Source organism: Chlorocebus sabaeus, chromosome 27 (assembly GCF_047675955.1).
Source record: "Chlorocebus sabaeus isolate Y175 chromosome 27, mChlSab1.0.hap1, whole genome shotgun sequence".
Taxonomy (NCBI): Eukaryota; Metazoa; Chordata; class Mammalia; order Primates; family Cercopithecidae; genus Chlorocebus; species Chlorocebus sabaeus.
The window spans coordinates 28,539,517-28,554,326 of NC_132930.1; the positions used below are offsets into that span (position 1 = coordinate 28,539,517).

General features: G+C 35.8%; 1 protein-coding gene across 2 annotated transcripts in view; it reads left to right on the top strand.

The window, feature by feature from the left end:
* Positions 1 to 14,810, top strand: part of ADGRA3 (adhesion G protein-coupled receptor A3) — a 135,396-nt gene that overhangs the window by 93,402 nt on the left and 27,184 nt on the right. For both annotated transcript variants that reach the window (XM_008017754.3, XM_073012491.1), the window contains 3 exons: positions 2,258 to 2,461; positions 9,614 to 9,827; positions 10,035 to 10,243. In XM_008017754.3, coding sequence (XP_008015945.2) covers positions 2,258 to 2,461; positions 9,614 to 9,827; positions 10,035 to 10,243 — 627 coding nt within the window. The remainder of the gene's footprint in view (positions 1 to 2,257; positions 2,462 to 9,613; positions 9,828 to 10,034; positions 10,244 to 14,810) is intronic.

Sequence of the window (14,810 nt, forward strand, 5' to 3'; positions counted from 1 at the left end):
TCCTGTTGATTTCTGAGACCTTTTTTTGATGTTACCATGTTTTATTGCTCCCTTTGCTCAATTAAGTTTAGTTATTTTTTCTGAATAATAAATAAAATGGAGCCTCAGCATGGCTGCTGTCTTTGTTTTTTATTGTTTTTTTTTTTTTTTTTTTTTTTAAATATTTATTTATTTTTGGGGATGGAGTCTTGCTCTGTCACCAGGACTGGAGTGCAGTGGTGGGATATTGGCTCACTGCAGCCTCCGCCTCCTATATTCAAGCAGTTTATCATGCCTCAGCCTCCCAAGTAGCTGGGATTACAGGTGAGCACCACTATGTCTGGCTAATTTTTGTATTTTTAGTAGAGACGGGGTTTCATTTTGTTGGCCAGGCTGATCTCGAACTCCTGACCTCAAGCTATCTACCCGCCTCGGCCTCCCGGAAATGCTGGGATTACAGGCGTGAGCCACCGCACCCGGCTGGGTCACTGTGTTTGTAACGTAAGTCAGTGGAGTTTCCCTCTCAGATTCATGACCTCAGTTGAGACTAGCTTGTCATATTTACGTCCACCTCGGCCATTTAGATCCATTTTAAATCTCATCCTTTAACCATCCTTATTAATCAGCTGGAAGAACTTCCCCCCCTTTCTCTGAACCGCATTAGTTTTTCTGGGAACCCAAGGGTACAATAAAGGTCATAGTAGGAATTTGCATACCATCTCAACGTGTAAACAAAGTTCCAGGAGATGATACATCTACTTATAATAAGTAAAATGATACGGCTTCACAGGTGCCTCAAAATGACAGATTTCTTTCTTTCAACCAAGGTTTCATGTGTTGGGCATGATGACTGCTGCTTGTCAGAAGGTCTGGTGGTGGTTTACATGTGTCTTTGACTAGTAAAAAATTGGAATACACATGATTAACAAATAAGTTGAATTAAGACTTTTCACTATGTTTACATCATGAGGCAAAAACTAATACAAAGATTCTTTATGCTTGAAAAGTTTGAGAACCACTAATTATTTTCTGTCACATGCATAGGACTTGCCAAATTCTACTTTACTTTTTATATTTTTAAATTTGTATCTTATTTCCTAATAGATTGTAAGCATCGTACACCAAAGTTTCATGCTTTAAAGAAAAAGACATTTATATGTGGTGCTTAGAATGGTGCCTTGCCTGTGGGATAGGCATATACTTAAACATCCTTAAAGGAGGGAGATGCCATGTTGTCCCTAGAATTTACACTAAATCACTGAATCCTGTCACCCTGCTGGATGTGAAGGTGTGGCTCCTTGTCACTTCTCACACCCACTCTGTCCTCCGGCGAGTGGGCCTGGTGGCTGTCTGTATCGACAAGTCGTATGTTTTGGTGGTTCCCCTTGGATCACTCTTATTCCTGAATTCCTTTACAACTCTAGGGCAGGTGCCATATTTTTCAGATGATTTTTCCGACCTAATTTGCTTTTTTTTTTTTTTTGAGACTGAGTCTTCTCTGTTGCCCAGGCTGGAGCGCGGTGGCACAATCTCAGCTAACTGCAAACTCTGCCTCCTGAGTTCAAGCAATTCTCTTCCCGCAGCCTCCTGAGTAGCTGGAACTACAGGCGTGTGTCACTACGCCCAGCTAATTTTTTGTATTTTTAGTAGAGATGGAGTTTCACCATGTTGACAAGGCTAATTTGCTTTTTAAATCTGTTCATTTCCTACTATTTAAACTAACATCTCTCTTCCTTTTCTGAAGAAACAGCTTTGGAGAGAGTCTGTGTAAAGCTTTTATCGGTGAAACTTAATGCAAAGAGTTAATGATCTTCCTGTAAAAGGAAAAAGTGAATATGGCCAGATGTGTCGAGTGCTTTTCCCAAACTCTAATATTTAGCTCTCATCCTTCCTGTAAGATGAGCATTTAGAGGGTCCACTGATTTCTCTAGCTGAATTTTTTTTTTCAGGATGCTTCCATTTTTAGCTTGTCGTTTCCTTGAAAGTGCTCCTTAAATTATTTTTAATTGACTTCTTAGACCTGATCTTCCGTACTTCATGACTTCTTTTCCTCTTGTTTGGTCTCCTTTTCATTTTAGGACATCCTTTTCATTCCAAGGTCTTTCTTTTTTTTTTTTTTTTTTTTCCTGCCAGTTACCTACACAGTGATTTTGTTTAGGAAGAACCTGGGCTTTCTGGTTTGACTAATGCATAGTGTTTTGTGTTTAAAAAGTCTTTGAAAGTGCTTTTCCTTTGTGCTATAAATCATTCATAACTCCTGTTTGATTGACTTTTGAAGTATTCACCCAATATTGCTCTGGAAGCTTATGTCATCAAGGCTACTGGCTTCACGGGGATGACCTGTACCGTGTTCCAGAAAGTGGCAGCCTCTGATCGTACAGGACTTTCGGATTATGGGAGGCGGGATCCAGACGGAAACCTGGATAAGCAGCTGAGCTTTAAGTGCAATGTTTCAAATACATTTTCGAGTCTGGCACTAAAGGTATGTTACCTTCTACAATCATTTAAGACTATTTACAGTTAAAGTAGAGTGCTCCGAATGTTCTGCTTTGCAAAATAACCTTATTAGAAGATTTTTTTTGTAGGGAGGTAGGTGTTATTGCTTTTTCTATTATTTTAAAGAAAACTCTAACCAGGAAGAACTGCATTACGACTTTCATGGACCCTAGGCATTTTGGCCTTTGATTCCCTCTCTCCACATAAAAATATCAAAAATAACATTTTGTAACTGCAGTGGTATACATGCAAATATCCTATTACATATTAAAATATTTTATTCAACTTATAAGTTTATTTTTTTTTTTGCTCCTGATTTTAAGACAACAATATGTTTTCATGGGCCCCTAAAAGTATCATGAACCTTTGGCCCTGTGCCTGCCAAGCCTAGTGGAGAAGTCAACCCCGAGGCCAGGTGTTTAATCAGGCAAGCTGTATATCATAGTTATTGGCAGAAAATACAAATATGTCATATATCTTTAAAAACAAGTTTAATTGAAGCAAGCAAAATGAAAGCATTTTTACTGATTTTTAAAATTGGGGGTTTAGATATATTTGACTACACCATATTGAACCAAATAGAGGAGGCACAACTCCAGCATCCTAATGGAACCTAATTTTTTTCACTTACCTTTCTATGGGCATGTGTAATTGGATTCTCTGGGGTTTTCAATCTCACAGTACCTTATTTCTGTCTTGTCCCTGAATAATATCACAGACAATATTCCAGTCATTTTAATGACTGCATAATAACTGATCCAACAGGTGTCAGGTGTTCCAGTTTAGTGTGAGCACTCAATAAAGAATGAATGAATGAATGAATTCATGTCTTTTTGTATACTTTTTGTTGGTGACCACCATTAAAGAGAGCCAATTTGCTAAATTTAGAAAATCCCAACTGCCCAAGAAAATCTCAACTAGGTCAAAATGTCTGCTAATAATATATTTACTTGATACCCTATACTCAGAGGAAAATTGGCAAGATTTGCCTGTTAATATTGGTGCTAAGGGAGTATTTCATGCACTGTGCCACACTTCTTTGGACCTGCTCAGCTTTCCTTATTGTGTCTTATATTAGGAAAAACAAAACAAACCAAAAACCACAAACACTATGAAAGCCTAGAAACAGCAACACAGAGAAGCCCGTGAGAGAAAGGTGTGTTTTTTGAGGAAAACTTAAAATTGATGAACACTTCTGTCTTACATGATCACAGTTGGTAGAAAAGGATTAAAAATGATGAAACCCTACATTGCATCAATTTCACAATGTATCCCTCTGGGTAAGGAGAGTTTCTGCTTGCTAAAGTAGAAAGCTTTAGATGGACACTCAGATTTGTCAATTTCATGCTATTCTATCCTTTTAAGATCATCCTGTAGCCAGAGAGCAAGGACACATTACACTATTATTCATGCTTCATAGGTGGACACGATTAAACTGAATGAAAAAGGAACACATTCCTCATGACACAAAATTACTTAAAAATTCTAATATTAACGGCATAAAACGTGCTTAAGCTTTAGCACTTGAACAAAAAACTCTCTTTACATTTTACATTTTATACTAGGGCAATTTTTGCTTTTTCTTTGCATCTTTTTTTTTTTTTTATTAATCCCTTGAATATACTAACTAGAAAACCTGAACATCCAAGAACTGATTGTACTGCCTTAAAATGGGGAGTATATGCTGGTATGTGAAGTTAAACCCATAAAGATGCAGTCATTACTTAGCAGTAGGTGCCTCCTTGATTTGCTTCCTGCATATTTCAGAATCTCCGTCCTTCCCGCTATACTCCCTCCTCAGACTGCTTCAGACTTCCATCCTGTATTGCCCACACCATGGTAACTTCCTGGTTAGTCTCTGTCTCTAGGCTGTCCCTTAAAAATTCACCTTTCTCACACAGATTGGTCTGCCTAGGGCTGACATTTGGCTAACATGTTTCAGTACAACGATGCCACTGAGTAAAATATTGAAATACTTCCTTACTATTTAGCAAATAGCTGAGTGCTTCCTCAGCCCTCCTGGTCCTTCTGTTGAGACCAACACCCAGACCTCTCTTTTCACCATTTCACACCTGAAGGCCTGATGCCTGCAGAACAGGAGGCCTCTGGGAGCCTTCCCTTCGGTGCAGGCTGTTCTGATTGTCAATGCCTGTGCCATTTCAGGTTGTTGTGAGCATTCGACCTGGATCCTCCCCAAATGGAAATTGACCTTGTACACCCCTTCATAAACGTCTCATGTCTCTCCAGAGGCTGTTGAGTAGCTTTATCATTTGACATCTTCCCTCTCTCCCCACAGTACTTCCTACCTCTCCCTTTTATCCAGCAGCAGCAGAGTTTCCTTGGTTCCTCTCCCTACCACCTGGTCATTCACAAGCAGGCTTGTGCTAATTCTCCTACTCGAATCCCTACTCCTCCCCTCCCTTCCCAGCTCCTTGGTGATAACACCCAGCAGAAATGTTACTCCAAGAAATTTTGCCTAATCTCATCCAGTTCTCACTCCCACCCACCCTTGTCTCCTTTATTTTTCTTCCTCGTTTTTCCCATAATGCCTTGTTCACCTCTCATTACCTGTCACAGGTGGGAGCCTGGGAACCAAGATGGGTTTATTGGTTGCCTGAGGGTGGGCCTAGTGCTGGAGTCTTCAGTGACTTCATACCTGGCTTCAGTTGGTCACCAGTTGGTGACAGAGTTGCCAACTTGGCATCTTACTGACAGCATCCATCAAATCTCTTCTAATTTTTTTTCTCAATGAAATGTTTCCTTTCCCTGTGGTTACCGTAATTCAGATATGTTCGCATCACAAAATGGTATCCGTTTTCAGTAAACTACTTTACTTTTACTGAGGGCTTTGGAAATTAGCTGGTGTTTTGAGTTCAGCTGTGTTGTAGCCAAGAAGGAGAAATAATTAGTTCTTTATACTTTACCTGACTAGAGTTTAGAAATCAGTTTTTCTTTACACATCACAGACATCTAGAGCTTCAGTCCAGCTGAAGTCTCTTGAATTTTTCAGGCTAGTCATTATGCACCTTCCTGCTTCCTGCCTTCATTTTTGCCCTTTTCCAATCCGTCCCTGCTTGGTGAAGTTCCTGCTGCTCTCCCTCTAAAACTGCCTTTGGATTCTTCTTTCTCTTCTTCAGACAGAATTAACCATTGCCTGTTAATCCCATTGTGCTTTGTTCATTCTTCAGAATAATTACACGGTGATACAGTGGTGGAGCGAGCTGCAGTGAGAGGCCATACGAAACGATGACTAAGACTGTGGTCTCTCTGCAGCCAGACAGTCTGGGTTCAGGTTCTCTCCCCAACTTAACAGCTGTGCAAACGTGGGCAACTACCTTAACCTTTCTGAATGTCAGTTTCTCGGCTGTTGTGCAGATCATGAAATGGTACTTAATTCGAAGGGTTGTTGAGAAGGTTAAATGAGGTAGATAAGTAGACATTCACCGCAGTGCCTGGCACAGAGTAAGCACTCAGTAAGTATTAGCTCTTATTGTTTTGTTGCTGTTGTTACCTCTCCTTTGTTAGACTATGAATTTTGGGGGACAGGGACCACAGCTTATTTATTACATTGTATGTCTTCAGACTCTGCATAGTTCCAAGCCCAGAGTAACTAAACATTCAATAAGTGTCGAATAAAATTAACAGCCAAACTTAATTAGCAAAGAAAATCAGTTAAAAAAATTAATTCTAAAGCCAAATGTAATTGCTGTTAATCTTCAGCAGTGAGAAAATCAAAAGGTGGTATGCAGTTAATAATTATACACAAGAAAATAATTAGGCTATGTTATAGTATCTGTCTGTTTAAAGTCAAGTAAGTGGTCAAGAAAACGTAAATAAATTAGTATTTTATTGTTTTGAATCAGATGTTTCTTTGGCTCATTCTGATTTTCATGTTAGAATTCTGTAGATTTTAACCCATAAAGATTTCTGAAAATTTTATTAACTATATAGTGGAAGAAGTCCAGATTTTTTGATAAGGAAAGATGTTAAAATCTAGTGAAAAGATTTGAATTAACCTCCATTACGCTTATCGTTTTCCTTTTAGCTTAATGTCATTGTAAACAATGAAATAGATGAATTTAGCAAAAAAAAAAAAAAAAAAAAAAAGCAGCTGTGTGTAACAGTCATTTCATGTGTGTTCATATTTCATCAGTTTTTAGTGTTAAAATGAACCCTGAAACTGAATGGTAGAAGTCAAAACATGATGACGTTGTAGATTATTCTTGGCAATTTAGTTAAGGCATTTCCTCTCCCCCAGTCCCCAGATAACCATCTTCCACGGTGCTGCAGTAACAGTGGTAAAAATATACCACCGACAGTTCCCTAGAGTTCCCTAGCCTTTTGTGCTTGTCATGGCCATGATCCCATCTGGTCTTCACAACCATTTGTTAGAAAGATCATTAGCTGTGTTTTACAGGCTCAGGTTAAACAAAATTGTGCAGTGTTAACCAGCTGCTAAATGGTGAGGCTGGAACCCAAATCCCTTCTTCTTTCAGATCCCATGTTCTCTCCATGGTATATGATTTTTCAATAATAAATATTGGAAACCGAAAACTTGTTTTTCCCAAAGGATCTTAAGAGGGATTTTTCTACTTTATTACCTCTTGTTCGTGTGTTTGTTCTCTGTTTCCCTTGCTGTAATCCATATATTTTAAAATAAATATATGGTTAAATGAACTTACAAACTTTGTGCTCGCCACCCTCGGGCCAGGTGGAAGAAGGTATAATCATGATAAATGCACCAAATTAAGTGTTTTGCAGTGACTAATAGATTTATAACCTTTCTGTAAATACTGATCAACATTTCTTTTAAAGAAATTAAATACACAAGTATTCCATTGTTACTATAAAAATCTAAACATTATTGATACGGCTGAAGTTTGCCTTATCGGCACCCCTAGGCCACTCTCTACATCCCAGGGAACCTGTAGTTATTTAGTAATGTTTGTATTGGACTTGGAAGGATATTTTAGAAGCCTTAAATATGTAACAACCATGAGTGTATAGCTCTGGTCACCCAGTAATTTGTCCATACTCCTTGTATTTTTCTGTACATGGTTTTTTTTTTAATTGGTTTTACAGATTTAAACTTGTGTAGGAGACCTTTTTTAACTTCTAGAAAGTATAGATGTTATTCCTTATTTTGACTGCTTTTAAAACATTTAAATGACTTTTTAAAAATCAATTTGATTTATCATTACTAATACTTCCCCAAAGAGCTACACTTTGTTTTCAAGTCATTTTGTGTGTATAACAATATTATTTTATGAATTTTATAGTATTTGAATTTTAATAAATGTGCATTATGTAATACTTTATCAGGACTTCGAACTTTTAACTAATCTATTTTCTCTCTTTGCCTGTGTCATTATGTACTTAGGAGAAATCTGTGTACTTAATAGAAATCTAGATTAGTGAATAAATTTATAATAAACTTTTTTTCACTTTAGATTATATTTGTGAGTGAGAATAGCGGGAACCTTTTCATGCGTTTTCTCAAACATTTCTACTAAATATTTTCTTGGCATCTTCAATTTAAAAGTAATATTCAAACTTCTAAAATACATTGAAAAGATATTTATGGGTATCTGCTATGATCTAACATTGTTAATTCTAAAGTCAATCATTTGCTTAAGTAGAATTGTTTTCAAAATAAACATGTCATACGGACATTGTTCATTTCATAAACAGCTATTTTGATCAAATGCAAGTGCTAGGAACTGTTAACATAGAGGTTTCAAAAAGTGAATGAGATTGACTGTACCCCAAATCCTCATACTCTAGTTCGAGGAGCAGACAGTGAGCCACACCACGGGGCTCCAAGTGTGCGTTATGACTAACGTGTGCAGAGTATTGTGTGAATCCAGAAGAGGGAGCAGCTAATCTGGAGACGCAGTATACTGAGGAGATGTAATTAACTGTCCAAAAAAGCCTTATTTCAAGGACTCTGTATAAAGTCTTCCCCCTGGCTGCCAACCTTTTTCATTCTAATCCACTTTCCATTACACCAATTTAAAAGTTTGTGAGACAAAAGAATAGCGGAGCATTTCAGGTAGAGATGCTGGTCTGTGCAGCGAGTATGGTGGCATAAAAAGAATATAGGATAACTTAAATTGATGACCCAGTTTAGCTGTATTTTAGGTTGTGCTATAGGAGTGTTCAGGGGATACATCTGAGCAATAGATTTTCATCAAATTATATGGTAAACTTAGGATTTGGGCTTAGTATTATTTAAACATTGCAGAACCAAGGTGTTATTTAAACTGGAATAACATGATTTGTTTCTTAAGGGGAAATTCTGGTGAATATGGAATTGGAAGAAGAGAAGTTAGAGGCCAAGAGAAAGATGGTGTAATAAATTCTTCAACTATGGAATGTTTTTAGATGGTTAATTGTTCACTTCTTTGGTATATAGATTTTTTTACTGAATGCTGAATAATTTATTATTTAAAAATCCTCAATAAAGAAACTGAAAAACATTCAGTCATCAGTCAGCATTTTCAATTGTTCCTATGTGTTGTTATTATTTTTTTTCTAAATGTGTTTCCTAGTCTCAAGGAAATTTCTGCTAAGTGTACTGAATCTAAACCTCTATTATGTTTGTATAATTTCATTCTTTTGTTGTATGACAGTTTGAATTCATCATAAATCACCTTAAAGTTCCATAAGCCCAAATTAATTACACTCACATGTGTGATATGCTACATTTGTGCTTCTTTATCATATTTTATCATTGTAAAATTGATACAGCGTGATCGAGATTCTTGATCTGTTTAATGCCATCTACTTCAACATATAATATCATGGGAAAATTAACTTTGTAATTTGAAACACTTTTCTTGTTTACTTATTTAACTCTTTAGAGTTTGCATTTCTATTTTATACTTCTTTTAATCTATGTTGTTATGTGGTGTTGACATTTCACTTGACTGATTTTTTTTAACTATTAAATTTTGTATATACAATTAAAATGAAGCCAACTTAATTAGACCACTTTTGTAACTATCTGACATATTTTTTCTGGTTTATATGTACTAATGTAGTGAGCTTTTTTATATATATATGTGTGTGTGTGTATATATATGTGTGTGTGTGTGTGTATATATATATATATATATTTTTTTTTTTTTTTTTCTAGAATACTATTGTGGAGGCTTCTATTCAGCTTCCTCCTTCCCTTTTCTCACCAAAGCAAAAAAGAGAACTCAGACCAACTGATGACTCTCTTTACAAGCTTCAACTCATTGCATTCCGCAATGGAAAGCTTTTTCCAGCCACTGGAAATTCAACAAATTTGGCTGATGACGGAAAACGACGCACTGTGGTTACCCCTGTGATTCTCACCAAAATAGGTTTGTATGTGGTATATGTTCTCCTGTAGTCAGTGGACAATAAGGCCTTACAGTTGACTGTTCCTAAAAATGCTTATTTTAGTGTTTTCTCGTTATGAGTCACTAGCGAAAAAAGATCTTGCGGAGTACCCATTACTGTTTAAGTTGACATTTATAATTGTTTATGAAGTTTGTTTCAGAAATACTTTTATTTTCCATTTTCTCCAGATGGTGTGAATGTAGATACCCACCACATCCCTGTTAATGTGACGCTGCGTCGAATTGCACATGGAGCAGATGCTGTTGCAGCCCGGTGGGATTTCGATTTGCTGAACGGACAAGGAGGCTGGAAGTCAGATGGGTGCCATATACTCTATTCAGATGAAAATATCACTACAATTCAGTGCTACTCCCTTAGTAACTATGCAGTTTTAATGGTATGGCAGTTGTTAACTTTATGCATAAACACTATTCTAAATTTTTCCTATGCATAATTAAGTTCAAATGAAGTGTTTTTTTTTAATTTTTAACATAATTTGCTTCCTTTGATTGTATGAGATGATATGTGTTCTAATTCTGATTTTAAAGGGAAATTAAGTTACTACCAAGTGAAATGTATGGGATTGAATTTGGTATATAGGAATTTTAAATCAACTTTATAAGTCAATCAGTTCAGCTAGTCTTTGACCTTAAAACTTGGAGAGACTGTTTATACGGTCAGATTCCCTCTGCCCAGAAGGAGTGATTTCATTTGCCAAAGGAACACGGTGAGTAGTGAAAGAACATTTTCCTACTTTGCAATCTAGCACTGTTTCCCGCTACATATTGTAATTGTTAGACTCTATTTGAATTTAGAATTAATCGTGATAATTTCATTTTTGTCATTGCAAGTGACAGTATTGACACAAAAATGTCTTTTCAGTTTTAGTGCCAATCAGTCTAGTGTTGTTTTCTGTTATTTGCCATTGTTAATGCTTATTACAGGTTGAGTCTTATCTCTTATCTGAAATGCTTGGGACCAAAAATGTTTTGGGTTTTGGATTTTTTCCGATTTTGGAATATTTGCATTAGACTTACCAGTTCACCATTCTTAATTCAAAAATCTGAAATCCTCCAAGGAGCACTTTCTTTGAAAAGTTTTAGATTTTGGAACATTTTGGATTTAAGATTCTTGGGTTAGGGATACTCAACCCGTAATTTTTTGGGAGTAAAATAACAATTATTAATGTACAAGAGCAAGTGTTTTTATTAATGAGGTCTTTAAATGAATCTGAATCCTGAGCAGATAATTATGAAATAAACCATGCTAGTTCTTATTTTGTATTGTAATTATTATAAATACTGACATCATGGAGTATATTTAGAGTATAGTGGAAGGAATTACTAATGCGTGTGAAAGACATTTCCCAGGAATGGTTTGAGGTTACTCTGGGTGTGAGGAACTTCTGCGTTATTTCTGATTCCAGCTGTAAATCTGTTTTCTAGAAACTGTTTTATCAAAGTGTTAAATACCTTGAAACATGATATATTTTACATTTCATGAATTTTTCTGTCTTTGAAAAAATAGCATTTAGCACTAGAAATGATCTTGAAGTAAGCGTGAATTATAAATAATTTTCTTTGGCTCTTGTTTTTTGTTTTGTTTTTGTTTTTGTTTTTGTTTTTTCAATTCAACTTATACCTTACCTGGTACACTGGTCAAGCAAGCAGAAAGGTGAATAGATTATTTATCAGGGTAAAGGGATTATCTTTTCAGTGACATAATTGAGCATTTTATACAAGTGTAAGCAATATACTTAAACATATATATTATCTGGCCCAGCTGACAGTGGGTGAATTCTACGCTGGTTAGACTTAGCTATATTTGTATAGGCCCTTTATTCAATTGGGATTAACTTTAGTGTTGACAGTTTATGATTCTGATTCTCTTTCTAAATGGGAGATGTCTTGATTTCTTTAAGCCTGAGTCTGGTTTCTGTAAGTTCACATTTTATTATTGTGTAGTCACCTTTTATTTATTTTTTATTTTTTTGGGACAGAGTCTCACTCCAGTTGCCCAGACTGGAGTACAGTGGTGCAGTCTCGCCTCACTGAAGCCTCTACCTCCCAGGGTCAGGAGATTCTCTTACCTCAGCCTCTTGAGTAGCTGGGATTACAGGCATGCACCACAGTACCCAGCTAATTTTTGTATTTTTAGTAGAGACAGGGTGTCACCGTGTTGCCCAGGCTGCTCTTGATCTCCTGGACTCCAGTGATCCACCTGCCTCAAGCTCACAAAGTGCTGGGATTATAGGCATGAGCCACTGCCACCTCTGGAATTAAAGCATGAAGCGTTAAAGTATGTAGTATTTTCTCTTCCATTTTGAAAGTATTTTCTCATTCAGATTTTGAGTATAAAATAAACTATGATGTACTGAGGAGAAATAATATTCAACATTGTCAGAAATTTATATAATAGTTAAGAAAAAAAATGAGCAAAATAAATGAAACACAAAACATACACAAAAATGCCTTTTATAAGACTTTACTATAATATTGCACCCTATGAAACTTATTTTTATTTAATCTAATACCAGTTTATAGCATCTATTTTTGAACTTCCTAGCTGTTCTTCTAAACTATTTAAATTAGTATAATCCTTTTTATGGAAGGAATAAACCATTCTTTTATCTTTCAGACTTTTAATCTCTTAAAAAATGTAATACACAGTTCTTTAAAGCTAAAATACGGTAGTACTAAGATTTTTTTTTCTATTTATTTTCAAAGACTTTTTCCTTTTCTTAAATGTAACTGTGCCATCTAGGGGCAGCAAAGAAAAATGTATTTGAAATTGTTGACAAAATTAAAGTTACTGCATGGGAGTTAGTTGCTAATAAAGCATAAAGAAAAAGTTAATGAAATTATACACACTTTTAAGTAGTTAAAGTTACATTTAGGATTGAAGAAATAGCTTTTAGAAATTAGAAAGCAAATTAGAAAGCATTATCTTTTTTCCTTATATTAAGCTTTTAAAAATTGATAAAATCCTATTTTTCTTGAATACCATCTTAATATATCATTTTATATGGTAAGTCTAAATTCCTGTCTTGGGATATAGTCCATAAAACTTTCCTTTATCTGATTTTAAGAGTTTTGAATTTTAAAAAAATGAGACATAAATAATACACTTGTTCATAAGTCTGAGTTTACTAAGGTCTCACTGGGAACCAGAAAAAAAAATTAAGCAGAAATTAGATTTGCTTGAATGATATGATCTGAATAGCCAGGTGGGGCAGGAAGATTCCCAGGAGCTGGTGTCTGTAGGAAAAAACAAAGAAAACTGAATAAAAAGTAGGGTAATGATTAGGTTCAAACTATGTAGTACTTAATACTTTAATCACTAGTGGTGAAGATAAGGTAATTTATATACATTGATTCCTCTTTTGTTATTGTGTTTAGCTAAAAATATGAAACTAGAGAACATTCGTTAATTTTTCTAGTGATTCTTTTACATTTGTTTATATAAAACGTGCTGAATACCATCTTAATATGTCATTTTATAGATTGCAATGGCATTCAAAGCAACTTTGATATCATTTACTCTAATTGAACAGAGATGCTAGTGATGTTTTTGTTTAAATAGTTTTAAAAGAAGTACTATAATCACGTGGATGTAATGTTTTATTTATTTCTACACATTAACATACAGTGAAAACTGGAAGTCTTCCCCATGTCTCACATCACATTGATAAGTAACTACTATTTGTTTCTCACATATTATTGAGGAGACCCTCGTGTTTATGGAAACAAAAATGAATATATGTTCCTATTTTTGTTGCATTTTTGCACAAAGGTTGCATGCTACATACACTGTTCTAAACCGTGCTTTTTTCTATAGAGCAACATAACAATTATGATGGTGATGATGTATCTTAAAGAAGAGGATGATGATGGTGGTAGTGGTGACCAATCTTTATTAAGTACTTACGTGTCAGCCACTCTTCTGATGTCTTTATATATATATTCAGTTACTCAGCTCTTATGACATCCTCATGAGGTAGAAGTACTGTTGTCACCCCATTGTACAAATGTGGAAACTGAGGCACGGAGAGGTTAAATGCCATGCTCACAAAGCTAGTGTTGGTAATGGGATTTGAATTCACAGTCTCATTTTGGAATCCGTGTTAATCCCTCTGCTAAGTCTCCTTTCTAAAATCCTCTCAAATCAATATACGAGTTTCCTCATTCTCTCTTATCTCTGAATATTATGTTTCTACCATAATTTATTTAGATATTTCTCTATTGTGCTTGTTTCTAGTGGTTTGTACAGTGTCGTTTCACACATTTAGTTGAGCATTTGTGGGACAAATTCTCCGAAGTGGAATTGATAATCAAAGGGACCAGCTGGGTTTCCTTTTTCATTAAATTGAGGTGTTTAGCAAAGTGCACAAATATTGGTTATGTTTTTACAAAAGAATATATAAGAACAAGATTTGTACTAGAGTGCTGGACAGTGCTCCTGTGTCTCTCTCTAGTCAGTTCCTGCCACCATCTCCAGATACCACCCTTTTGATGTCTCTCACCATAGATAAGTTTGGTCTGTTTTTAGACTTTAGTTGTGTAGTATGTACGCTTGTGTCTGGTTTCTTTCTTTTTTTTTTTTTTTTAATTTATTTATTATTATTAAACTTCAAGTTGTAGGGTACATGTGCACAACGTGCAGGTTTGCTACATATGTATACTTGTGCCATGTTGGTGTGCTGCACCCATCAACTCGTCATTTACATCAGGTATAACTCCCAATGCAATCCCTCCCCCCTCCCCCCTCCCCATGATAGGCCCCGGTGTGATGTTCCCCTTCCCGAGTCCAAGTGATCTCATTGTTCAGTTCCCACCTACGAGTGAGAACATGCGGTGTTTGGTTTTCTGTTCTTGTGATAGTTTGCTAAGAATGATGGTTTCCAGCTGCATCCATGTCCCTACAAAGGACACAAACTCATCCTTTTTTATGGCTGCATAGTATTC